Source organism: Branchiostoma floridae, chromosome 2 (assembly GCF_000003815.2).
Source record: "Branchiostoma floridae strain S238N-H82 chromosome 2, Bfl_VNyyK, whole genome shotgun sequence".
NCBI lineage: Eukaryota > Metazoa > Chordata > Leptocardii > Amphioxiformes > Branchiostomatidae > Branchiostoma > Branchiostoma floridae.
In genome coordinates, this window is record NC_049980.1 from 9,366,451 (window position 1) to 9,383,711 (window position 17,261).

A 17,261-nucleotide genomic window follows, 5' to 3' on the forward strand; every position below is an offset into this window, starting at 1 on the left:
CGCCTCCTTGAAGCGCTCTTTATCAGAGTTCCCTTCAGATTCGGGCCTTTTTCCTTTAATTTTGCCTTTTCTGGAGGAGTTTTCGAGTCTTTTTGACACAATGTCTTCCGAGAATACCGTGGAAAACCGTGAGCTACAGGAAGAGGGTCGCCGAGGGAAGGCGAAGGACAAAACAGCCGGCGATCCTCGTGACAAGACAGCCGGCGATCCTCGTGACATCCAGAATGGCGGGAATACCGAGCTTCCCCCCAAGAAACCACCGGCTGCGAGAGGGCCTCACCACCAGGAATCGAACCAACTGCATCCCAGTGGTTCTCAAGAGATTCCTGAAGTCGTCCCGACCTTGCCCTCCTTCGAGCCTGGTCGGGAGGCTATGAGATGGCCGAACTTCTTCCCGTTCGGCTCATTTCCCGGGGCATTCATGCCCAACAACGGAGCGAGCGGCTCGTCGCAGGCCACAGCCTCTTCGAGCGCGCCGGGAAGCTTCCCCCAGCTTCCCCCCGGCTATCCTGGATTTCCGTGGCTTATGCCGTCACCACTAGGCCACGGCTTCCAGTCTCCTCAACTCAGCGCCCTCGAGACAAAGTTTGAAAACTTTGTACAGTGTGTGGAGCACCAAATGGCGCGCCTGGATGACCGCCTGCAAGATCCGGTTCAGACCGGATCGGGCCATGCCGTCCGCCATCTTGCCTCGGACGACACCACCTCGGACGACGGGGGTGCCGGCCCCACCGAGGATCCTCAGATGGAAGGTATGTTCTCTTCCGATTTCCCCTCGTATGGATCAGAAGGCTTCTTACAACCCGTTCCGGATGCCTTATTCGATAAGATCAATAAGGCTTTCAACGTTAGACTGCCTAAAGAGGATTTCGATAAATACTCCGAACAATACCCCCTGTTCGAAAACCTATCGGCCACCCTCTCCGCTCCTAAGCTCACGCCGGAGCAAGCGGCATGTGTGGATAACAAACTGGTCCTCGAGGACTCCAAACTCCGCAAAATACAAGATCGTTTCCTGCTGGCGGCCAGACCGCTAACCAGCGCCTACTATGCCCTGAAACACGAGGATGACGCTGATCTCGACAAGGACGAGATAGCCAAGGCTATCTCGGCGGCACTAGTACTACTAGGAAATGCGAGTTTCTCGATGTCCCTGTACCGGAGAGAGGAGTGCTGCCCCAACCTCGATAAGGACTTACGCTTTCTAATTGCTCCGGAGGTAAGCACTTCCGATTCTTTGTTCGGTCCAGACTTCGTCAATCAGGTTTCCAAAACAAAGGCCTCTAAGAGGGCACTGGGGGACGTTTTGGGACCCAAGAAAGCGGCTAGTAGGCCGCACCAAAACTCGAGCTCATCAAACTCGCAGCGACACAAACAGAAGCACTCGGCTCATTTCGATCGTTACCGGAAGAAGCCCTACGATAAAAGCGGCTTCTACAACAAGAAAAACCAGGCTCAATCGTCGGGGTTTCGCCCCCCACCGAACAAAAAGTCCAGCTAATAACACCTCGATCTCCACCTCTGCGGGCGCCCCCCTCCCACCCTGCGTACAATTTCGTCAAACCCACCTTTCCAATTCCCGATACGGGCCGCACCGGACTCTTCTTACACAACTGGAAACAAATCACTCAAGACCCTTGGATACTACAGACAGTTCAGGGCTATCAACTCGAGCTTCTAAGACAACCCTTTCAGTTCAGGATCCCTATTACCAAGATCCACTCAGACACAGATTCGGCAGTGGTGGATACAGAGGTGGAGAAAATGCTGAATTCGGGCGCCATTCAGCCTACACAACCTACGCAGGGCCAATTCATTTCTTCAATCTTCCTGGTTCCCAAGAAAAACGGGGGCTCCAGACCGGTAATAAACTTAAAACACCTCAACAAGGCCATGCAGAAGAAACATTGCAAACTAGAACATTTCCAGAAAGTTATAGAACTTCTACAACCGGGAGACTTCATGACCAACCTAGATCTGAAGGATGCATACTTTACAATCCCTGTCTTCCACAAACACAGGAAATACCTCAGGTTCATCTGGAAAGCGACTCTGTACGAATTTGCGGTCCTTCCCTTTGGCCTTACGTCGTCGCCCCGTGTGTTTACGAAGATTCTGAAACCCGTCGTAGCCCACCTACGATCCCTGGGAGTCAGGTGCGTAATTTACCTCGACGATATTCTGATTCTAGCTCAGAGTGCAGATCTCTGCACAGAACACACGAACCTGACCAGATTCCTCCTGGAGAACCTAGGGTTTGTGATCAACATAGACAAGTCCCAACTGGAACCAAACCAGATAAGGGAATTCCTGGGATTCAAGATAAACTCAGTGGAGATGAAGATTTACCTCCCAGAACCCAAGGTGGAGAAGATCGTAGACTTGTGCCAGAACCTTCTAGCACAGAACTCTACTTCGCTGAAACATCTGGCAAGTATCGTAGGCCTAATGACTTCTACCACCCAAGCAGTTCCGCTAGCCCCTCTACACTATCGGTACCTACAGAAAGACCTCAGACTCGGTCTGAAGATGATGAAAGACAACTACAACCGCAAGATCCGGTTGTCTCCCATGGCTCACCAGGACCTCACCTGGTGGATCAACTCTCTAGCACTATGGAACGGAGCATCACTGAAACCAGTGACTGTCTTAACCATTCAGACCGACGCCTCACTCCAGGGCTGGGGAGGCTTCTGTCAGAAAGGAAAGACGGGGGGCAGGTGGTCAACCGAGGAACGGAACGACCACATCAACGTGCTGGAACTGAAGGCGGCCTTTCTATCCCTTCAGTGCTTCGCCAAGGACGCCCCCCAAGGTCAAGTTCACCTCAGAATGGACAACTCAACAGCAGTCGCCTACGTGAACCGCAAAGGGGGAACGAGATCAGTTCAACTGATGCTACTAAGCCTAGAAATGTGGCAGTGGGCCCTTCACAGAGGACTCTGTCAAGGGTCTTCAACGACCGAACAGAATGGCAGCTGGACCCACAGGTCTTCCATCAGCTAACACCATTCATGACGGACGTCTCCATAGATCTATTCGCGTCCAGGATAAACACACAACTCCCAAGGTACGTGACGTGGGGTCCAGATCCGTCAGCAATTGCCACAGACGCCTTCACGATAGACTGGGGAACGGAGATAGGATACGCATATCCGCCACCGATACTGATTCCCCGAGTTCTAGACAAACTAGTACAGGACACGGCCACCGTATACCTTCTGGCTCCCGTCTGGGAGTCTCAGGTGTGGTATCCTCGAGTTCTAGAGCTACTGTGCGCTCAACCAATACTTCTACCCAAGTCACCAGACCTGGTTCGTCTCCCTCACAACGGTCAACCTCATCCCCTCCTTCCAGAGATGAGGATGGCTTTATGGCCAGTATGCGGAGAAACCTCCAAGGTGCTGGCATTTCGTCAGGACCTACAAACCTCATGCTCGCATCTTGGCGCGGCAGCACCAAGAAACAATACAATGGGGCCTGGCAGAAGTGGGTGCGCTGGTGCAATTCTGGGAACAGAGATCCAGTTCGAGGTCCTATCCAGGATGTTCTAGACTACCTTCACGGATTATTCCAGCGTGGACTCCAATACAGGTCCATTGGTGTAGTCCGCTCGGCCATTTCAACTGTCCATGCCCCAGTTGATGGAGTCAAGGTTGGTGAACACCCCTTCGTCCGAAGCATCATGAAAGGTATCTTCCAAGAAAGACCACCTCGACCCAGATACGTGGTCACTTGGGACGTCTCACCAGTAATCAAGTACCTTAAACAACTGTCACCAGCCAAAGTCCTCTCCTTGAAACAATTGTCACTCAAGACTGCTATGCTTTGTGCACTAACGTCTGCAGACAGAGGATCCACACTGGCCGTGCTGGATGTGACCAGGCTTTCTTACCAAACCAAAGGCGTCCTTTTCGTCCTGTCACATCTCACAAAGACATGCAGGCCAAACAAACCTCTCAAGAAGGTATTCTTTCCTTCCTTCCCGCAAGACAAAAGCCTTTGCCCAATGTCCTACATCAAGAAGTACCTCGCTAGGACTAAGGACTTAAGAGGAGAAGAGAAACACCTGTTCGTTTCCTTCAAGAAACCACATAAAGCAGTGGGCCCAAGCTCCATTGCTCGTTGGATTAAGACTGTGATGTCCCTATCCGGGCTGAACACGAACCAGTTTGCCGCCCACTCCACCAGAGGTGCGGCAACATCAGCGGCAGAAAGAGCAGGACTCTCCACTTCCGAGATCCTGAAGGCTGCTGATTGGTCCAGTGAATCCACCTTCTCAACCTTCTACAGAAGGGATGCCCAAGAGAGCAACTTCGGAAGAGCGGTGCTGGACGCAGCTTCAAAGTCTGCACTATAATAAGGTATGTGACCCAGTGATGGCACGGAGTGGGCCTTGTGAGGGACAATTGAGAATTGCCCAAGGGTACTTACCTGACGGGTAATTGTGGTTGTCCCTTACAGGACCACGAAGTGCCATCACTGGGTCTCCCTCCCTGATATGCTATTCTACATTGTAGTCAGCTGCCCCCCCCCATTCTGGCGTCCAGCACCGGCTGCGCCAAGATAAAATGAGAAACAGATGGGGGATGAGAAGGAGGAACCTTTGAACTCTGATTCTTGGCGTTGATTGGCTAAAAGAGATAACTGCACTATAATAAGGTATGTGACCCAGTGATGGCACTTCGTGGTCCTGTAAGGGACAACCACAATTACCCGTCAGGTAAGTACCCTTGGGCAATTCTCAATTGTCGCTGTCTTATATGGAGTATTTCAAGGTTTCCACTAGAATTGCCACCATCGTCTTATGAGGAAAAGTCACTGTAGTATATCTGAGTTATAAAGATAAAAGACTTTCATCCTATAAGGAGTTGGAAAAAATTGTGATATGAAAATTTTCATTGTATGATATGCCCCATTTGACCCCAAATATGGTCCGTTCCGAGCCCTTATACCATACATCAGAAAGGTGGTGCCAGGATGTGGGCCAACCAAACATTTGCCTGGTGTTCCATGGAATTTTCTCTGTCCCCATGAATGCCTCTCCCCAGTGAGGGACAGTGGAGGGCCTGTTTGTTGTTGTTGTAGCTCCTGATCTGCCACTGTTTACACATTAATGGGTTGGGCCATCCCCCTCTGATAAGTGGTTGTCAGGGACAGTTAGACCAATCAGACCCAGGGGACGTCACGCAGGCATGCCTGAGTGCGTGTGTGTTGTGTGTTCTCATTCCCCGCCCTCCCCAGCTCCAAGAAAGATGGCTGCCTCTAGCTGAGCTGCATCCCCGGCTAGGTACACATGCCTAGCACCTTCCCCTGCTAACCACATGTAGGAACAGCAACAAGGAATTCGTCTGGATTTTGCTTGAGTGATTCTGAGGAAAACCACAAAAAATGGGCGGCAAGTGTAGCTGCGTGCGCCCAAAGAAAAAGAAGAAGGGACCGTACCAGATAGGAGACCCCTACCCCATGACGATGGAGAGTCTACTCACAGCACAGGATCCGCCGGCACAGATCAGCAGAGCCGCCACGTTCGCCAGCCGCGAAACCGCCACCCTCCTCCGCCAGCGAGCCAGCTACAATACCGAGGACGATGTAGGTACCACAGTAGTAGTGGCTTAAGGCTGCGTGACAGACAGTTGGTAGGCCTTGCGATTTTGTTTTGCCACCAGAGCGGTCTCAGGTTTCAGTCTACTATCTATCAACTTGACTTGGCAAACAGAGCAGAAAATAGGCAAGGATATGCTTCAGTCTGAGTGGGTCACTCTCCCAGATACTTAGAGAGGAAGCCGGAAAAGTCTTACCAATACCATCCTGTCATGCATTTCATAATCCCTGGCAGTTGTATGAATGTGTCCCCATTTTGGTCTTGATGGCATCTGCTGCCTCAAGCCCATATACAATTTCATGTCCCAAATTTGATCCAGCTTGTAGCTGTCAATATAAATAAAGGGGTGGATTTAAAGCCTGTAGGAGAGATCAGATGCACACATTAGGGACAGTGTTGTTTATTCATTGTGGTGTTATTGGTGTTGGTCTTGTATTTGATACATCATTTACATGTCTTCCAAGTGTTCAGGTGTCAGTCTTTATTTTAGCTGGGATGTGACCTTACTCTGGACTGAGATTAATTTACAAAGAAGTATTTGCTCAGACAGAAGGGCACTGAGAGCATTATAGGTGTATATTCAATGGCTGTGAAAGGCATCCAAATCATCAGGTTATCTAATCTAAACAAACCTTAAATATTTATGATTTAATCAGTTACCATGAAGTTGCTTTCAGTTAATGATATGGTTACGATTGACAGTCTTGTTAGGATGTTCCTTTATAATATTTCAGATACCTCAAAGTGTATTCAATGAAATCAACATTACTTCACTGTAAAACATCCATTTAAAAAGTCATGATGAAAAAGTTATGAAATTTTGAAAGGCCAGTTTTTTCTTAGCCTTTTACTGAAATGTCTGCAAAGTTTGGTTTGGTAACAGAGAAAGTATTGCAATGGTGAGAAGCTACCCTGTTGCCTACTTTTTCTGTTAGCTTAGCCTCTACCAGGTTCCACAGATCGTTGGTCAAATAGTAGAAATTGGACAAATAGACGGAATAGTGTGCTAGAGGAGTCTGCTGACGACGAGAGAAGTCAGTACACAACCCCTAGCACACTATTCCCTCTATTTGTCCCATTTCTACTATTTGACCATGGATTCGCAGAGGAGCCTGGAAGTGGTAGAGGCTACTGTTAGGTATCAATGTCTGAGTATCAGAATGTATCATTTTTCACAAATTCCATTTGCGCTTCCCATGGTGATCTGATGATTACACATTTCTGTCCCACCACCCTTGTCTATAGCGTTGTCCCCACTGCACGCTGTCTCCGAATGTAACCCATCTGAAACTTTAGTTATCAATTTCTGAATAACGTATCATTATTCACAAATTCTTTTTGCGCTTCCCATGGCGATCTGATGATTACACATTTCTGTCTCACCACCCTTGTCCATGGTCTTGTCTCCACCTCACGCTGTCTCGGAATGTAACCCATCTGAAACCTGTGACTCTTCGATGACCTCATTAGAAGTCTGTTCCCTGTGTGGGTACAGCACATTTATCTAACTACTGTGAGCGAGTGAGTGAGACAGGGTAAACAGAGATCATTCCTCCCTGTGCCTGTGCATATGCTCTGTTCTCAGTGTTCTTCAGGTGGCCTTGGTGACAAGTACCAGTAGGAGGCATGACCTTGTTCACAATTAGTAGTACAGGGTTATGACCATGTGTGCAATTACGTAGTACAGGGTTAATCAAGGACACATATTGTCCTTGAGTTTGTTAGTGGAAAAAATCTGTGAACGATGCTAGGGTGATACAGGTGACATTTGTTACTAGATCACTTAATGTTTGCCTTCAATCTGCAATGTTCCATCAGACACTGCATAAAGCCACCAGTAGCACCAGTAGTCTCATCTTATGTATTCTGACAGTCCTCTAATACCAAACTTCTATCTGAAGTACTAACAAACACCTCTTTGACATCTGGAGGAATTGACAATTCTGGAGGGATTTTCTCAAATCGTTTCCATATTCTTCATGGTCCTTTGAAATAGTTGAAAGTTGAGGGTTGTTGTCTCATTGCCAAGCACAACTGCATGTATGTGATCTCTTGCTTAAGGCGAAATCTTAACTGTTTCCACACTGCTTTTCAAATAAGGATGAATGAACCAAAAGGCTGAAGGGGTTACTGTAGGTCAAGATGTCTGCTTTCTTGTGCCAATATTTATTAAGACAATATGGAACATTTCTATCTGTTTTACAGGAAGTCTATATTTTTAGCATCATATTTATTGAGAAAGTTTCCACAGTCTTCCATAACACTTGATGTGGTGGAGAATATTTTGACCATTGTTGGTGAGGTCTGTGTAAAATTATGGAATGTGTTCAGTTTAAGACCAGAAACTGGGTTAGGGTGGGGCTTTAAAGAAGTTAAACATTAGTTTATAGTTGTCAAATATTAACAGCATGTTGTAAGGGATGTGTACGTGTAGTCTAGTACATGTCTGCTATATCCTCGTTTAATACCAGCAACACTGTTGTCACTGTTGCACAAATAAAAACAAAGACAAAATGCTGCAATAATGATTAAATTCTATCAGACAACTGTTACTTCATTGGTGGTTAATTATTGCATTTATATATCAGATGATCATTGAAACACAGTCAGAAAATTCTGTATCCTTTTACGGCTAGAGAAAGACCAATATAGAAAGGAAATAAAAATGCCTTGTACAGGTCATTTAGATCACAGTGGTCTGTCTGTCTGACAGATGCATGTCTGCTGGAGTTGTGACATGTTTATGGTGTAGTATATATCATATGTGATGAACTCCCCAAACGGGACACATAAGAACCAGATCTATTTGTACAATATGTAGGTCATGGATAGCTACAATTTTCCTTTTCTAATTATTCCTCATTACTGGTAATTTTCATTCTGCTATACTGTTTTACTAGTATTTCTATTGCATTTCATTGCATACATAAATCTGTGGGTGACATCCGTTCTCAACTGTTGTATCACAGAGTCAGATCAACTGAAAAATAAAGTCCCCAGAAACATTCTGTATTCATCTGTATATACCATTTAGATATGTCTTTTTGAAAGTCGTGATGTCATTTAAAAGCTGTCTTAGAAAGTAGCTGGCTTACATCCAATATTTTGTTATCTGGAAAGACAGTTCTTACTCAGAGAATGTAATTTTGTAGGCTCACAATCTGGTGTTACCTACACATAATCCTGTGTACATCAGCTGCAGCCATGTGTTACAGTCTCCCCTATCTCCCCACCAGATACAGTGTACATTCTCAGGGATTACGTGACCTGAGAAATGTTTCACAGATGCAGGTAACAGCCCCAGTGTTATCTGAAGCCCAGGGTATCAGAGGTTAGGGAGGAATAGAGATAGAATGCACCCTTTATCTAGGGTCAAGCTGTCACCCCTGATGAGGGTCAGGTAAAAGTGTCTGACCTAGGCTCTTTGGCAGCTGGTGTACATATGGAGAGGAAAGCTTGCTCAGCCAGTATGATATCTTTCAGTGGCAAATTTAGACAATGTTTGCAAACTATTTTAAAACATGACATTCCTGTATTTCCTTTTTTTCAAAATATTTATCAATATTCATAACAATTTATAATTTTATGACAGTAATTCGTAAATATTACAGATATTGCTGAAAAACCCATGTGATGTCTTTGAAGGGACTTGATTTAATTCTTAGATTCTAAGAGAAGTCTAGTACTAGTAGTAGTTAGACAAGGGATTGGAAAGACAAAACATAGAAATTCACTGTGGTATTTGCGTTCTTTCCTTTTGTCATTCTCGATTGAGATGAACCATAATGCTTTTTATGTAACAACTGATGCAATACAGCTTCGCTTTGCATGGCAACATAATTATGACTTGTGGGATATTATTGTCACACATGTCTCCTATGTGCATTCGTTTAACAGTCTTTAGAATTCAAAAGAAAAGATAAAGATAAATTGGTAGAAAAGGTGAAAACAAGGTGGGAAGCTGTACTAATTGCCAAAATGATGTTTTAGATATCTTATTCTATTCGATTAGGATGTTCTTAGACTTTGTAATGTATATCCACAGTCGAGTGTGACAGTGTATATTGTGATCTGCCCTCCAGGTGAAACCCAAAGCCTGGAAACGGAAACTGAGGTGTAAATGAAGAGACCTTTTCAAGTGCTTTTAGCAAGTTGTTTTAACACCCAATAGCTGACTAGTGTGTTTGTGTCTGGTTGAACGAGCACTTATTCAGGAGAACCCAGTGTTTGGTATTGTGTATTTCTGAGCCAACTTGAAAGGACAGATACTTACATGTATACAATACAAGGGTGTTTCCCCGGTGTCCATTGCTACAAGCAAGAAAACCTTGCTACAAGAAATTCTGTGCCAGTTCTTTGTTTTACGCATTCTGGCCTTATACATGTGTAGTCTTGATTTCCAAACATTTAGTTGCAGTATTGCTTGTAGAATTTTCTGACTTTTGCAAATTAAGAAATACTTTTGTTCAAGGAGGTTATACTGGGAGTTTTTTTAAACTTTTGTAATGGTAAGGAATTAAGACTACAAAGGAAAGTGGGATCAGAAGAGGGACAAAGTACCTCTCTTATTTCCATTGCACAGTCTGTATTGTATATAGGCCAGTGTGTTATTGACTTATTCACAAGTTGTGACACATCTCAAAATGTGTCAGTTTGCCCTCAAACTTAGAACAATGCATGCAAATTTTGTATTGTTCACACCTCTGCAATTTAACTGTCACAAACAATTAAACTCACCAGATATGTAGCGACTTGTTTACTCAGTTAAATTACTGTATTTGAGGCAAGAAGATTGACAAGTACATTGTATTTGTGAATGTGTCATCCAGCTCATAATTGTCACTTTCTTTACAATTTCAGCCAACAAAAGGTCTTCAAGCCTTTCAAACAAGATGCCCAATTATCACGGGTCTATAATCATTATAAATAATTATCTGTCAATTGCCATATATTACACATGGTTGTTAGCTGTGATTTCCCTTCTTTGGCTTTCCTCCTGTACAGCTCCTGTTTGTTGTCCATAGGATTTTCAAAGATGACTTTTGGTCTTCCACGTGTACATCAAAGATACAAGCCCCCTTTGAACCAGATGGTTGTTTCTGATCCCCTGTGTTTGGGACAGGATCCAGGAGCAGTGATGGCTGGGTGTTTAGTCTTGAGTTGGCAGTATAGCTGAAAGCCACTTTTATCTTGCATCTGTGTTCAAAACTTGCTTCTCTTATTTGCAAATGACCAATGTCATATCCTGCAGAAATAACATGTGGTCACCGTACAGAGAACCTGCCCCAATTGTTGCCAAGAGCTAGAAGCCATTTGATTTACGGGTTTTAAATCTGCTAGTCTGGGGCATAGGATATTTTCCAGACAGTTCAGACCTACTGAGAGACTGAGGTGCTTGTCTGGATACTTGGCCATGTACCAAACAGCTAATATAAACCACTCTGTGCCGAGTTGCCAACATGCCATGGTCAGCCGCTCTGTCTGACCTTGTGACTGTTTCCTGCGACCTTGATGTCCAGAATAGAGGCCCCCTGTTGGAGTGGTTCTGTCTCTGGTTTCAGACAAGTGTGTTGCCATTTCCAAGTGCAAATCTTGCCGCTTTGAATATTATAGTAATGGTATGAAAGTTCCACAGCTGTCTCTAGGACCCCTCCTTCCGTCCTGGAACAGAAATTTGCTTGTTGGGACGGACAAAAATTTTAGTGCATCCGTCCCAAAGCTGAAAATGTTTTTACGTAAGCATAAAATGACAGATTTAACAACTAAAATAACATGAGCTCCCAAACAATGAGCGCGATGGAAAAAAATCAAAGCTGCAAACAGCCCTGTATGAAACAAACAATTGTGCATGCTCTAGCTGTCTCTCTTAAGTTACGGAGGTTTATATGCTTGCTCTTACCCACTGAAATACCCTGCTGAGAATCATTAGTTGCTTGGGGATGAGGGGGTGGGGCAGTCTTGATACCCCCATTATTAGACCTAATTATAGCTTAATTGACCCACTGATGAACACAGTGACCTATCCAGCTGGGCCCTGTGTCTGCCCCAAGCTGTGCTGCCGTACTGGTCAGTACTGGTCAGGAGCTCATTCAGAGAATGTGTTCCACTGAAGATACCAGGGCTACCTCCAGCTTAGAATTGTTTTCCATCCCACTCATTGTTTGGACCCCATGTTGTTGATTTTCCTGCTTAAACGTCATTTTAAATATGTCATTTTAAGCTTATCTTAAGCTTATGATTAAGCTTATGAAAGTACATTTTCAACAGTTCGAAGAAAGTAATTTTGAGGGTAGATGGTGTAAAATTATTTTCTGTCCCAACAAGCAAGTTTCCGTCCCGGGTTGGAAGGATGGGTCCTAGAAACAGCCCTGGGAGATGCCTTACATGGAGTACCAATGGTGAATGTTAATGATATGTTTATTGCAAGTTCTTGCCCGAGGACTAATTGCAGGTACAAACAACATGTAAAATAAGGAAAATACAAAGGTGCAAGGAACTACATTCTATGACTATATGCTATGCTAGTGTACATTATACTGGTTTTGTTGGGTTAGACTTCTTCTCTTTAGGCAGTGGAAGACGAATTTACCTACTTCTTTTATAATGTGTGGGTTCTTTGATTTTAATAGTAGGATTGATTTTTCATTGTCAGGAATAGTTAGAAAGTAAGCGTGTATTTTGGATACACTCATAAATAGTTGGTTTCTTATATCATCATAAAAAGAACAATTAGTGATAAAATGACTCTCGTCTTCCACAGCATTTGAGGGGCAATATTTAATATCAATGACAGATGAATGATACCCAAAGTGCTGTAAGAAGATAGAAATCTCCGCCGAACCATCATAAAATTGGTTGTCAAGAAGTCTCCCTTCTAGCTCTACAGGAGCACTGTATTAGCCCTGGTAAAAGCCCTGGTAATCCCTGTGCCCTGGGGCTACAAAGCTGTTGGCAGGGGACCCCCAACTGTTTTACTATCCAAAGAACTTTGGCTTATATGTTAATACCATGTGTTGACAAGTCAGTGATGGAGTTGGATAGACTGGGGCCATGGGTGAGGGGGAACATGCAGTAGGATTTACACATATAATCTGCTGACTTCAGACTTTCACTGTCAGAGGCATGCAGGGCATGCATTTCATTGCTGTCTACTTTTCTTATTTTTCCTTTCTCACAACACTTCTTGATATATCATTTGAAGAAAGGGATATCTATTTCCTGTATTAAATTGTCTAATCTGCAATCAATACACAAATCCTTTGCACTTGATTGGATGATTAGCATACATATTAATCTTTTCATACGCAATGTTGGATATTGGCTTCCAGTAAAAATGGTTTCTTGTAAACTTCAACATTCTTTTTTCCTTGGATTTTAAAAACATTTTTCTTTTGAGCTTTTAAAGACCAAAAAAGTCTTGTAAAATATGACACCATTATTGCTGTATGAAAAGCTTTCCTTGGAAAGAAACACTTTTCCCTTTGGATGCTCCCTACAAAGTGTGTGTCATCTCTCCTATCCTCTTTATCTTCTTGTAAACTTTAACATTCTTGATAGTCTTTTTTCCTTGGGTTGTAAAAACATTTTTCTTTTGCGCTTTTGGAGACCAAAAAGCAACTGTTTGTAAAATATGACACTATTATTGCTGTATGAAAAGCTTTCTTTGGAAAGAAACACTTTTCCCTTTAGATGCTCCCTACAAAGTGTGTGTCATCTCTCCTATCTTCTCTCTGCACGCTCCCCTCCCCAGGAAGCCCTCACTCCCAAAATGTCACCGGTGAGTGGCCGATGATTTTTCATAGCTCTTATTCATCGCCATAGCAACGTCCAAGCCAGTGTGTATTTGTTCCCATGGCAACAAGCTGATGATACACAATACAAAAGTTACTCAAGTGGCTTATAGGTTTTGTATAGGGTTAGACATTCAATTAGTGGCTACTGGTTTTTGTCAGTGACTACATTTTCTCAGTCACTGACAAAGGTAGTAGATGCTACCTGGAACGTCCTACCTTTCAAAAATCTGTCAGTTACTTGAGTATTTGTATTGTACAAGTTTTACTTACTTTTATTGAAATATCCAGTACTAATACTTTTTTTCATTTTCACATTTAATCGCCATAGATTTTTCCTTCATGAAGAGGACAATATATTTTCTCAGATGCTTTATGAATATATCAAGTGTTGGTTGTTTCAGTTAAGCCTGAGCACAGAAGCATTCTTATTTATTGGAAAGTTTAAAATGTGTTGTTGAAGTTAGATAAGATAGAAAATGATTGTTAAGGAGATGTCTATAAGGTGGATAGGTACAAATATATCAAGTGTTGGTTGTTTCAGTTAAGCCTGAGCACAGAAGCATTCTTATTTATTGGAAAGTTTAAAATGTGTTGTTGAAGTTAGATAAGATAGAAAATGATTGTTAAGGAGATGTCTATAAGGTGGATAGGTACAAATTCTGAAAGCCAAGTGGTACATACGTTGAGCCCGTAGTTACTTGTACAGAGTAGCCTTTGCGAATCAGGCTTGAAAATTGGTGCGACAAGAATTTTTAGAATCTGTAGCCAACCAGAAATAGCATCCTAATAGTAAATCTTTGCTACAGGGTTTTAGAATGTGTCATTAGTTGTGAGGCAAGAAGATTACCAATGCCTCCCACATTGCTTTATTTAGGTCTATGTTGTATCATTGGGAACTTACCAGCCACATGTATTCTGCATTCAGATAATTTTGTCACTTCTTTATATGTCATTTATATCGTATTGCGACAAATTATGGAACAGTTTTGGGAGGTGTACCTACAATGTAATATATACGTTTATCATTTACTGCTACTAATATTAGGCCTAAGGGACTCGGATATTGTTTAATGGTGCTCAATATGATGCACGAAAGCTTAGTTTGGGAAGCTATATGCTACCTGTATATATTGTTGGAAGTGTATATCTTGATTGCAAACATTTATCATACACCGCACGCACGCACGCACACATACTCACACACTCACACACGCTCGCGCACACATATTCACAGACACACACACACGCACACACAAATTATAACAATGGGAAAATAGCCCAGTTTATGTATTGATGTTGGAATAGACTACATACAATAGAGCAATGTGAATAAACTTGTGTCTGTCTTAACTCAAAACATTCTTAACAAAGATAAAAGTAAGGTGTAAATGTTGCTTAGTTGTTTTGTCTTAATGAAAGCATCTTTCCATTCATGGCATGTGGGTTCCGCAACCACTGTACCGAAAATTCATAGTAACAGTTTCCATAGCAAGAGTTGCCATAGCAACAGTTCCCATAGCAACCAGCTCATCCCACCGCTCCTCTTGCAGATCATAGAGACACTGCGTGAGCCCCGCGGTGTGCCGCGTGCCGCCCGTGTGGAGGAGAAGGTTTGTGCTTGCCGACAGCGTGTGTGTGTGTCGCTCCGTGTCCGACATTCCCGCCTTTTCCTTTCCAGCTCATCGCCATCCTGGGGCCAGGCCAATACAGTTCTCTGTATACCATCATTCGACATTCAGAAATATACAGTTCACTCTTCTTTTCAAATGTCCTAAACCATATAGAAAGCTGGCTATGAATAGATGTTTAGTAAACATAAGTTTGCAGATATCTATTCATAGTGATGCTTTTTGTTAACACATGTACATGTAACAGGCTTTCTGTTTTTTTCTGGTCTCTACTATATTACTACCTTACTGATGACTCAATATCTTGGAAGGAATGGTAAAGAACGTGACATTTTGACCCTTAACATATTGATGCTGTATCCAAAGAACGCCATTGGCCAGTCCTGCTGCTCACGTCTCCTTCAAACTCCAAACAGTTGCTAGACAGGAATCTGAAAGCTGCTGTCCTGATTCTGGAGGGTTTTGACCTCCGACCTCCATCCAGAAGACTCCAACTGTCTTCCACCATGACTAACAAAAGCCGTCTCTCTGCTTGTGCCTGATATACCTTCAGTGATCGACATCCTGAGCAGACTATGTTTAATCTGTTTCTAGTCTAGATAAGCAAAATTGGGTTGAGAGATCTATGACTTAAAAGTGAACAGTGATAAGCGTATATAGCTCTCACTCTATTCAAAGCCAAAGACACTTTTCCTCAAAGGCAAAGAAAAACATTTTTCAAAAAATAATTTTTCCTGAGATCTTCAGAAGAATCTTTTGCAATTGTTGCTGTTTGAAGGAGTTTTTCCCTGAAGGTGTGTCGCTTATTGTGCATCTTGTGGTCTGAACAGGTCTGATCATGTATCTGGAAAACTCCTCACGGACTTAGGATAGACCCAATAGTACTGTACAATTTACATGTGGGATGTCTTCAGTGTTGTTCAAACAGGTATACAGGTTTTAAATCACTTCTCAATCAATGTAAAAGGTTCCACAAATTGTGTAAAAGGTTATGATTATGATTTATTTGAAGAGACATTTCACAAACACCCACTTGAAAAAGACCATTTTGTTGCATAATAGCACAAACTAACAAAGAAACAAACAATTAACTATCAATCTAGCCATGTTTAGCTTGCGAAGTCATGATCAGACATGTGTACTGATGTGTGTTGATTCTTCCCCTAATGCTTCCTTGCATGGATGCATGTACATGTACAGCATGGTCCACCATCTATTACTTAACATTTTTGGTACATACCATTGTATTTCTTTACCCCAGGTTCAAGTCATCAACCAACCAACCAATCATCCAATCACAGATGGTGTTGCATAGTGATTGACCAATCATGTTCTTGTTTCTTCAGATTTCGGACATTATCGTGCCTGGCCAACCGGAGGATGTGAGTGCAAAGGAAGCGCTGTTGATGTGGTCTCAGCGAACCCTGGAAGGTTATCCGGGCGTCTCCGTCACAAACTTCAGCAAGAGCTGGAGAGATGGGCTAGCTTTCAGTGCAATCATCCATAGACATAGGTTGGTAATCCTAAGCACATAGAAACCAATCGTGGCTCATGTTACAAAGAGGTTGGCCAATTACGGCTCTTGTTGTATATAAAGATTCAAAATCATTGAACACATACATTGTAAAGTATGAATGCTTCAGGCAGATTTTGGGCATCAATTTGGGAGTACATGTATATCTGCTGTACCCCTTGTATCTTTTGATTACTGCTTTAGGCCACACTAGTTTAATTTCTCAGATTTTTAAGATTAAAACATAACAAGGGGACATCATAAAAGCAGATGGCAAGGAGGAAAACTTCAACACGTCTGTATTTAGTCCATAAAATTGAGTGCACAAAGGCATAAACTTGATCCTCAGGCAAGGTTTTTATGATGTCTGCTCGCTATATTTTGATTTTTAGAAATCAGTAAACCAAGAAATTGAATTGGTGTGGCCTTAGCAAACCTTTCTAATGTTATATCTCTTCTTTCTTGTACAGACCTGATTTAATAGATTACAAGTCCCTTAAGAAGAAAAGCAACAAGCAGAATCTAGAGAATGCCTTCACCCTCGCAGAGAAAGAGTTTGGAGTCACGAGACTTTTAGATCCTGAAGGTAGGCATCTTCCTTGTCTTAAAGACTGTGGCTATACCATTGATTTTTTTTTTACAATCTTAATATAGGAAAAACTAAGAGAAAATGAGAATTTTTCTTATGAAGTATCAAAGTGATTTGTTAAACGATCAACATT

At 43.0% G+C, this 17,261-nt stretch overlaps 1 protein-coding gene across 1 annotated transcript in view; it reads left to right on the top strand.

The window, feature by feature from the left end:
* Positions 1 to 17,261, top strand: part of LOC118403238 (microtubule-actin cross-linking factor 1-like) — a gene marked incomplete in the record, with an annotated part of 170,307 nt that overhangs the window by 64,441 nt on the left and 88,605 nt on the right. The window contains 2 exon segments of the mRNA XM_035801844.1: positions 16,373 to 16,539; positions 17,010 to 17,125. Of these exon segments, the coding sequence (XP_035657737.1) occupies positions 16,373 to 16,539; positions 17,010 to 17,125 (283 nt within the window).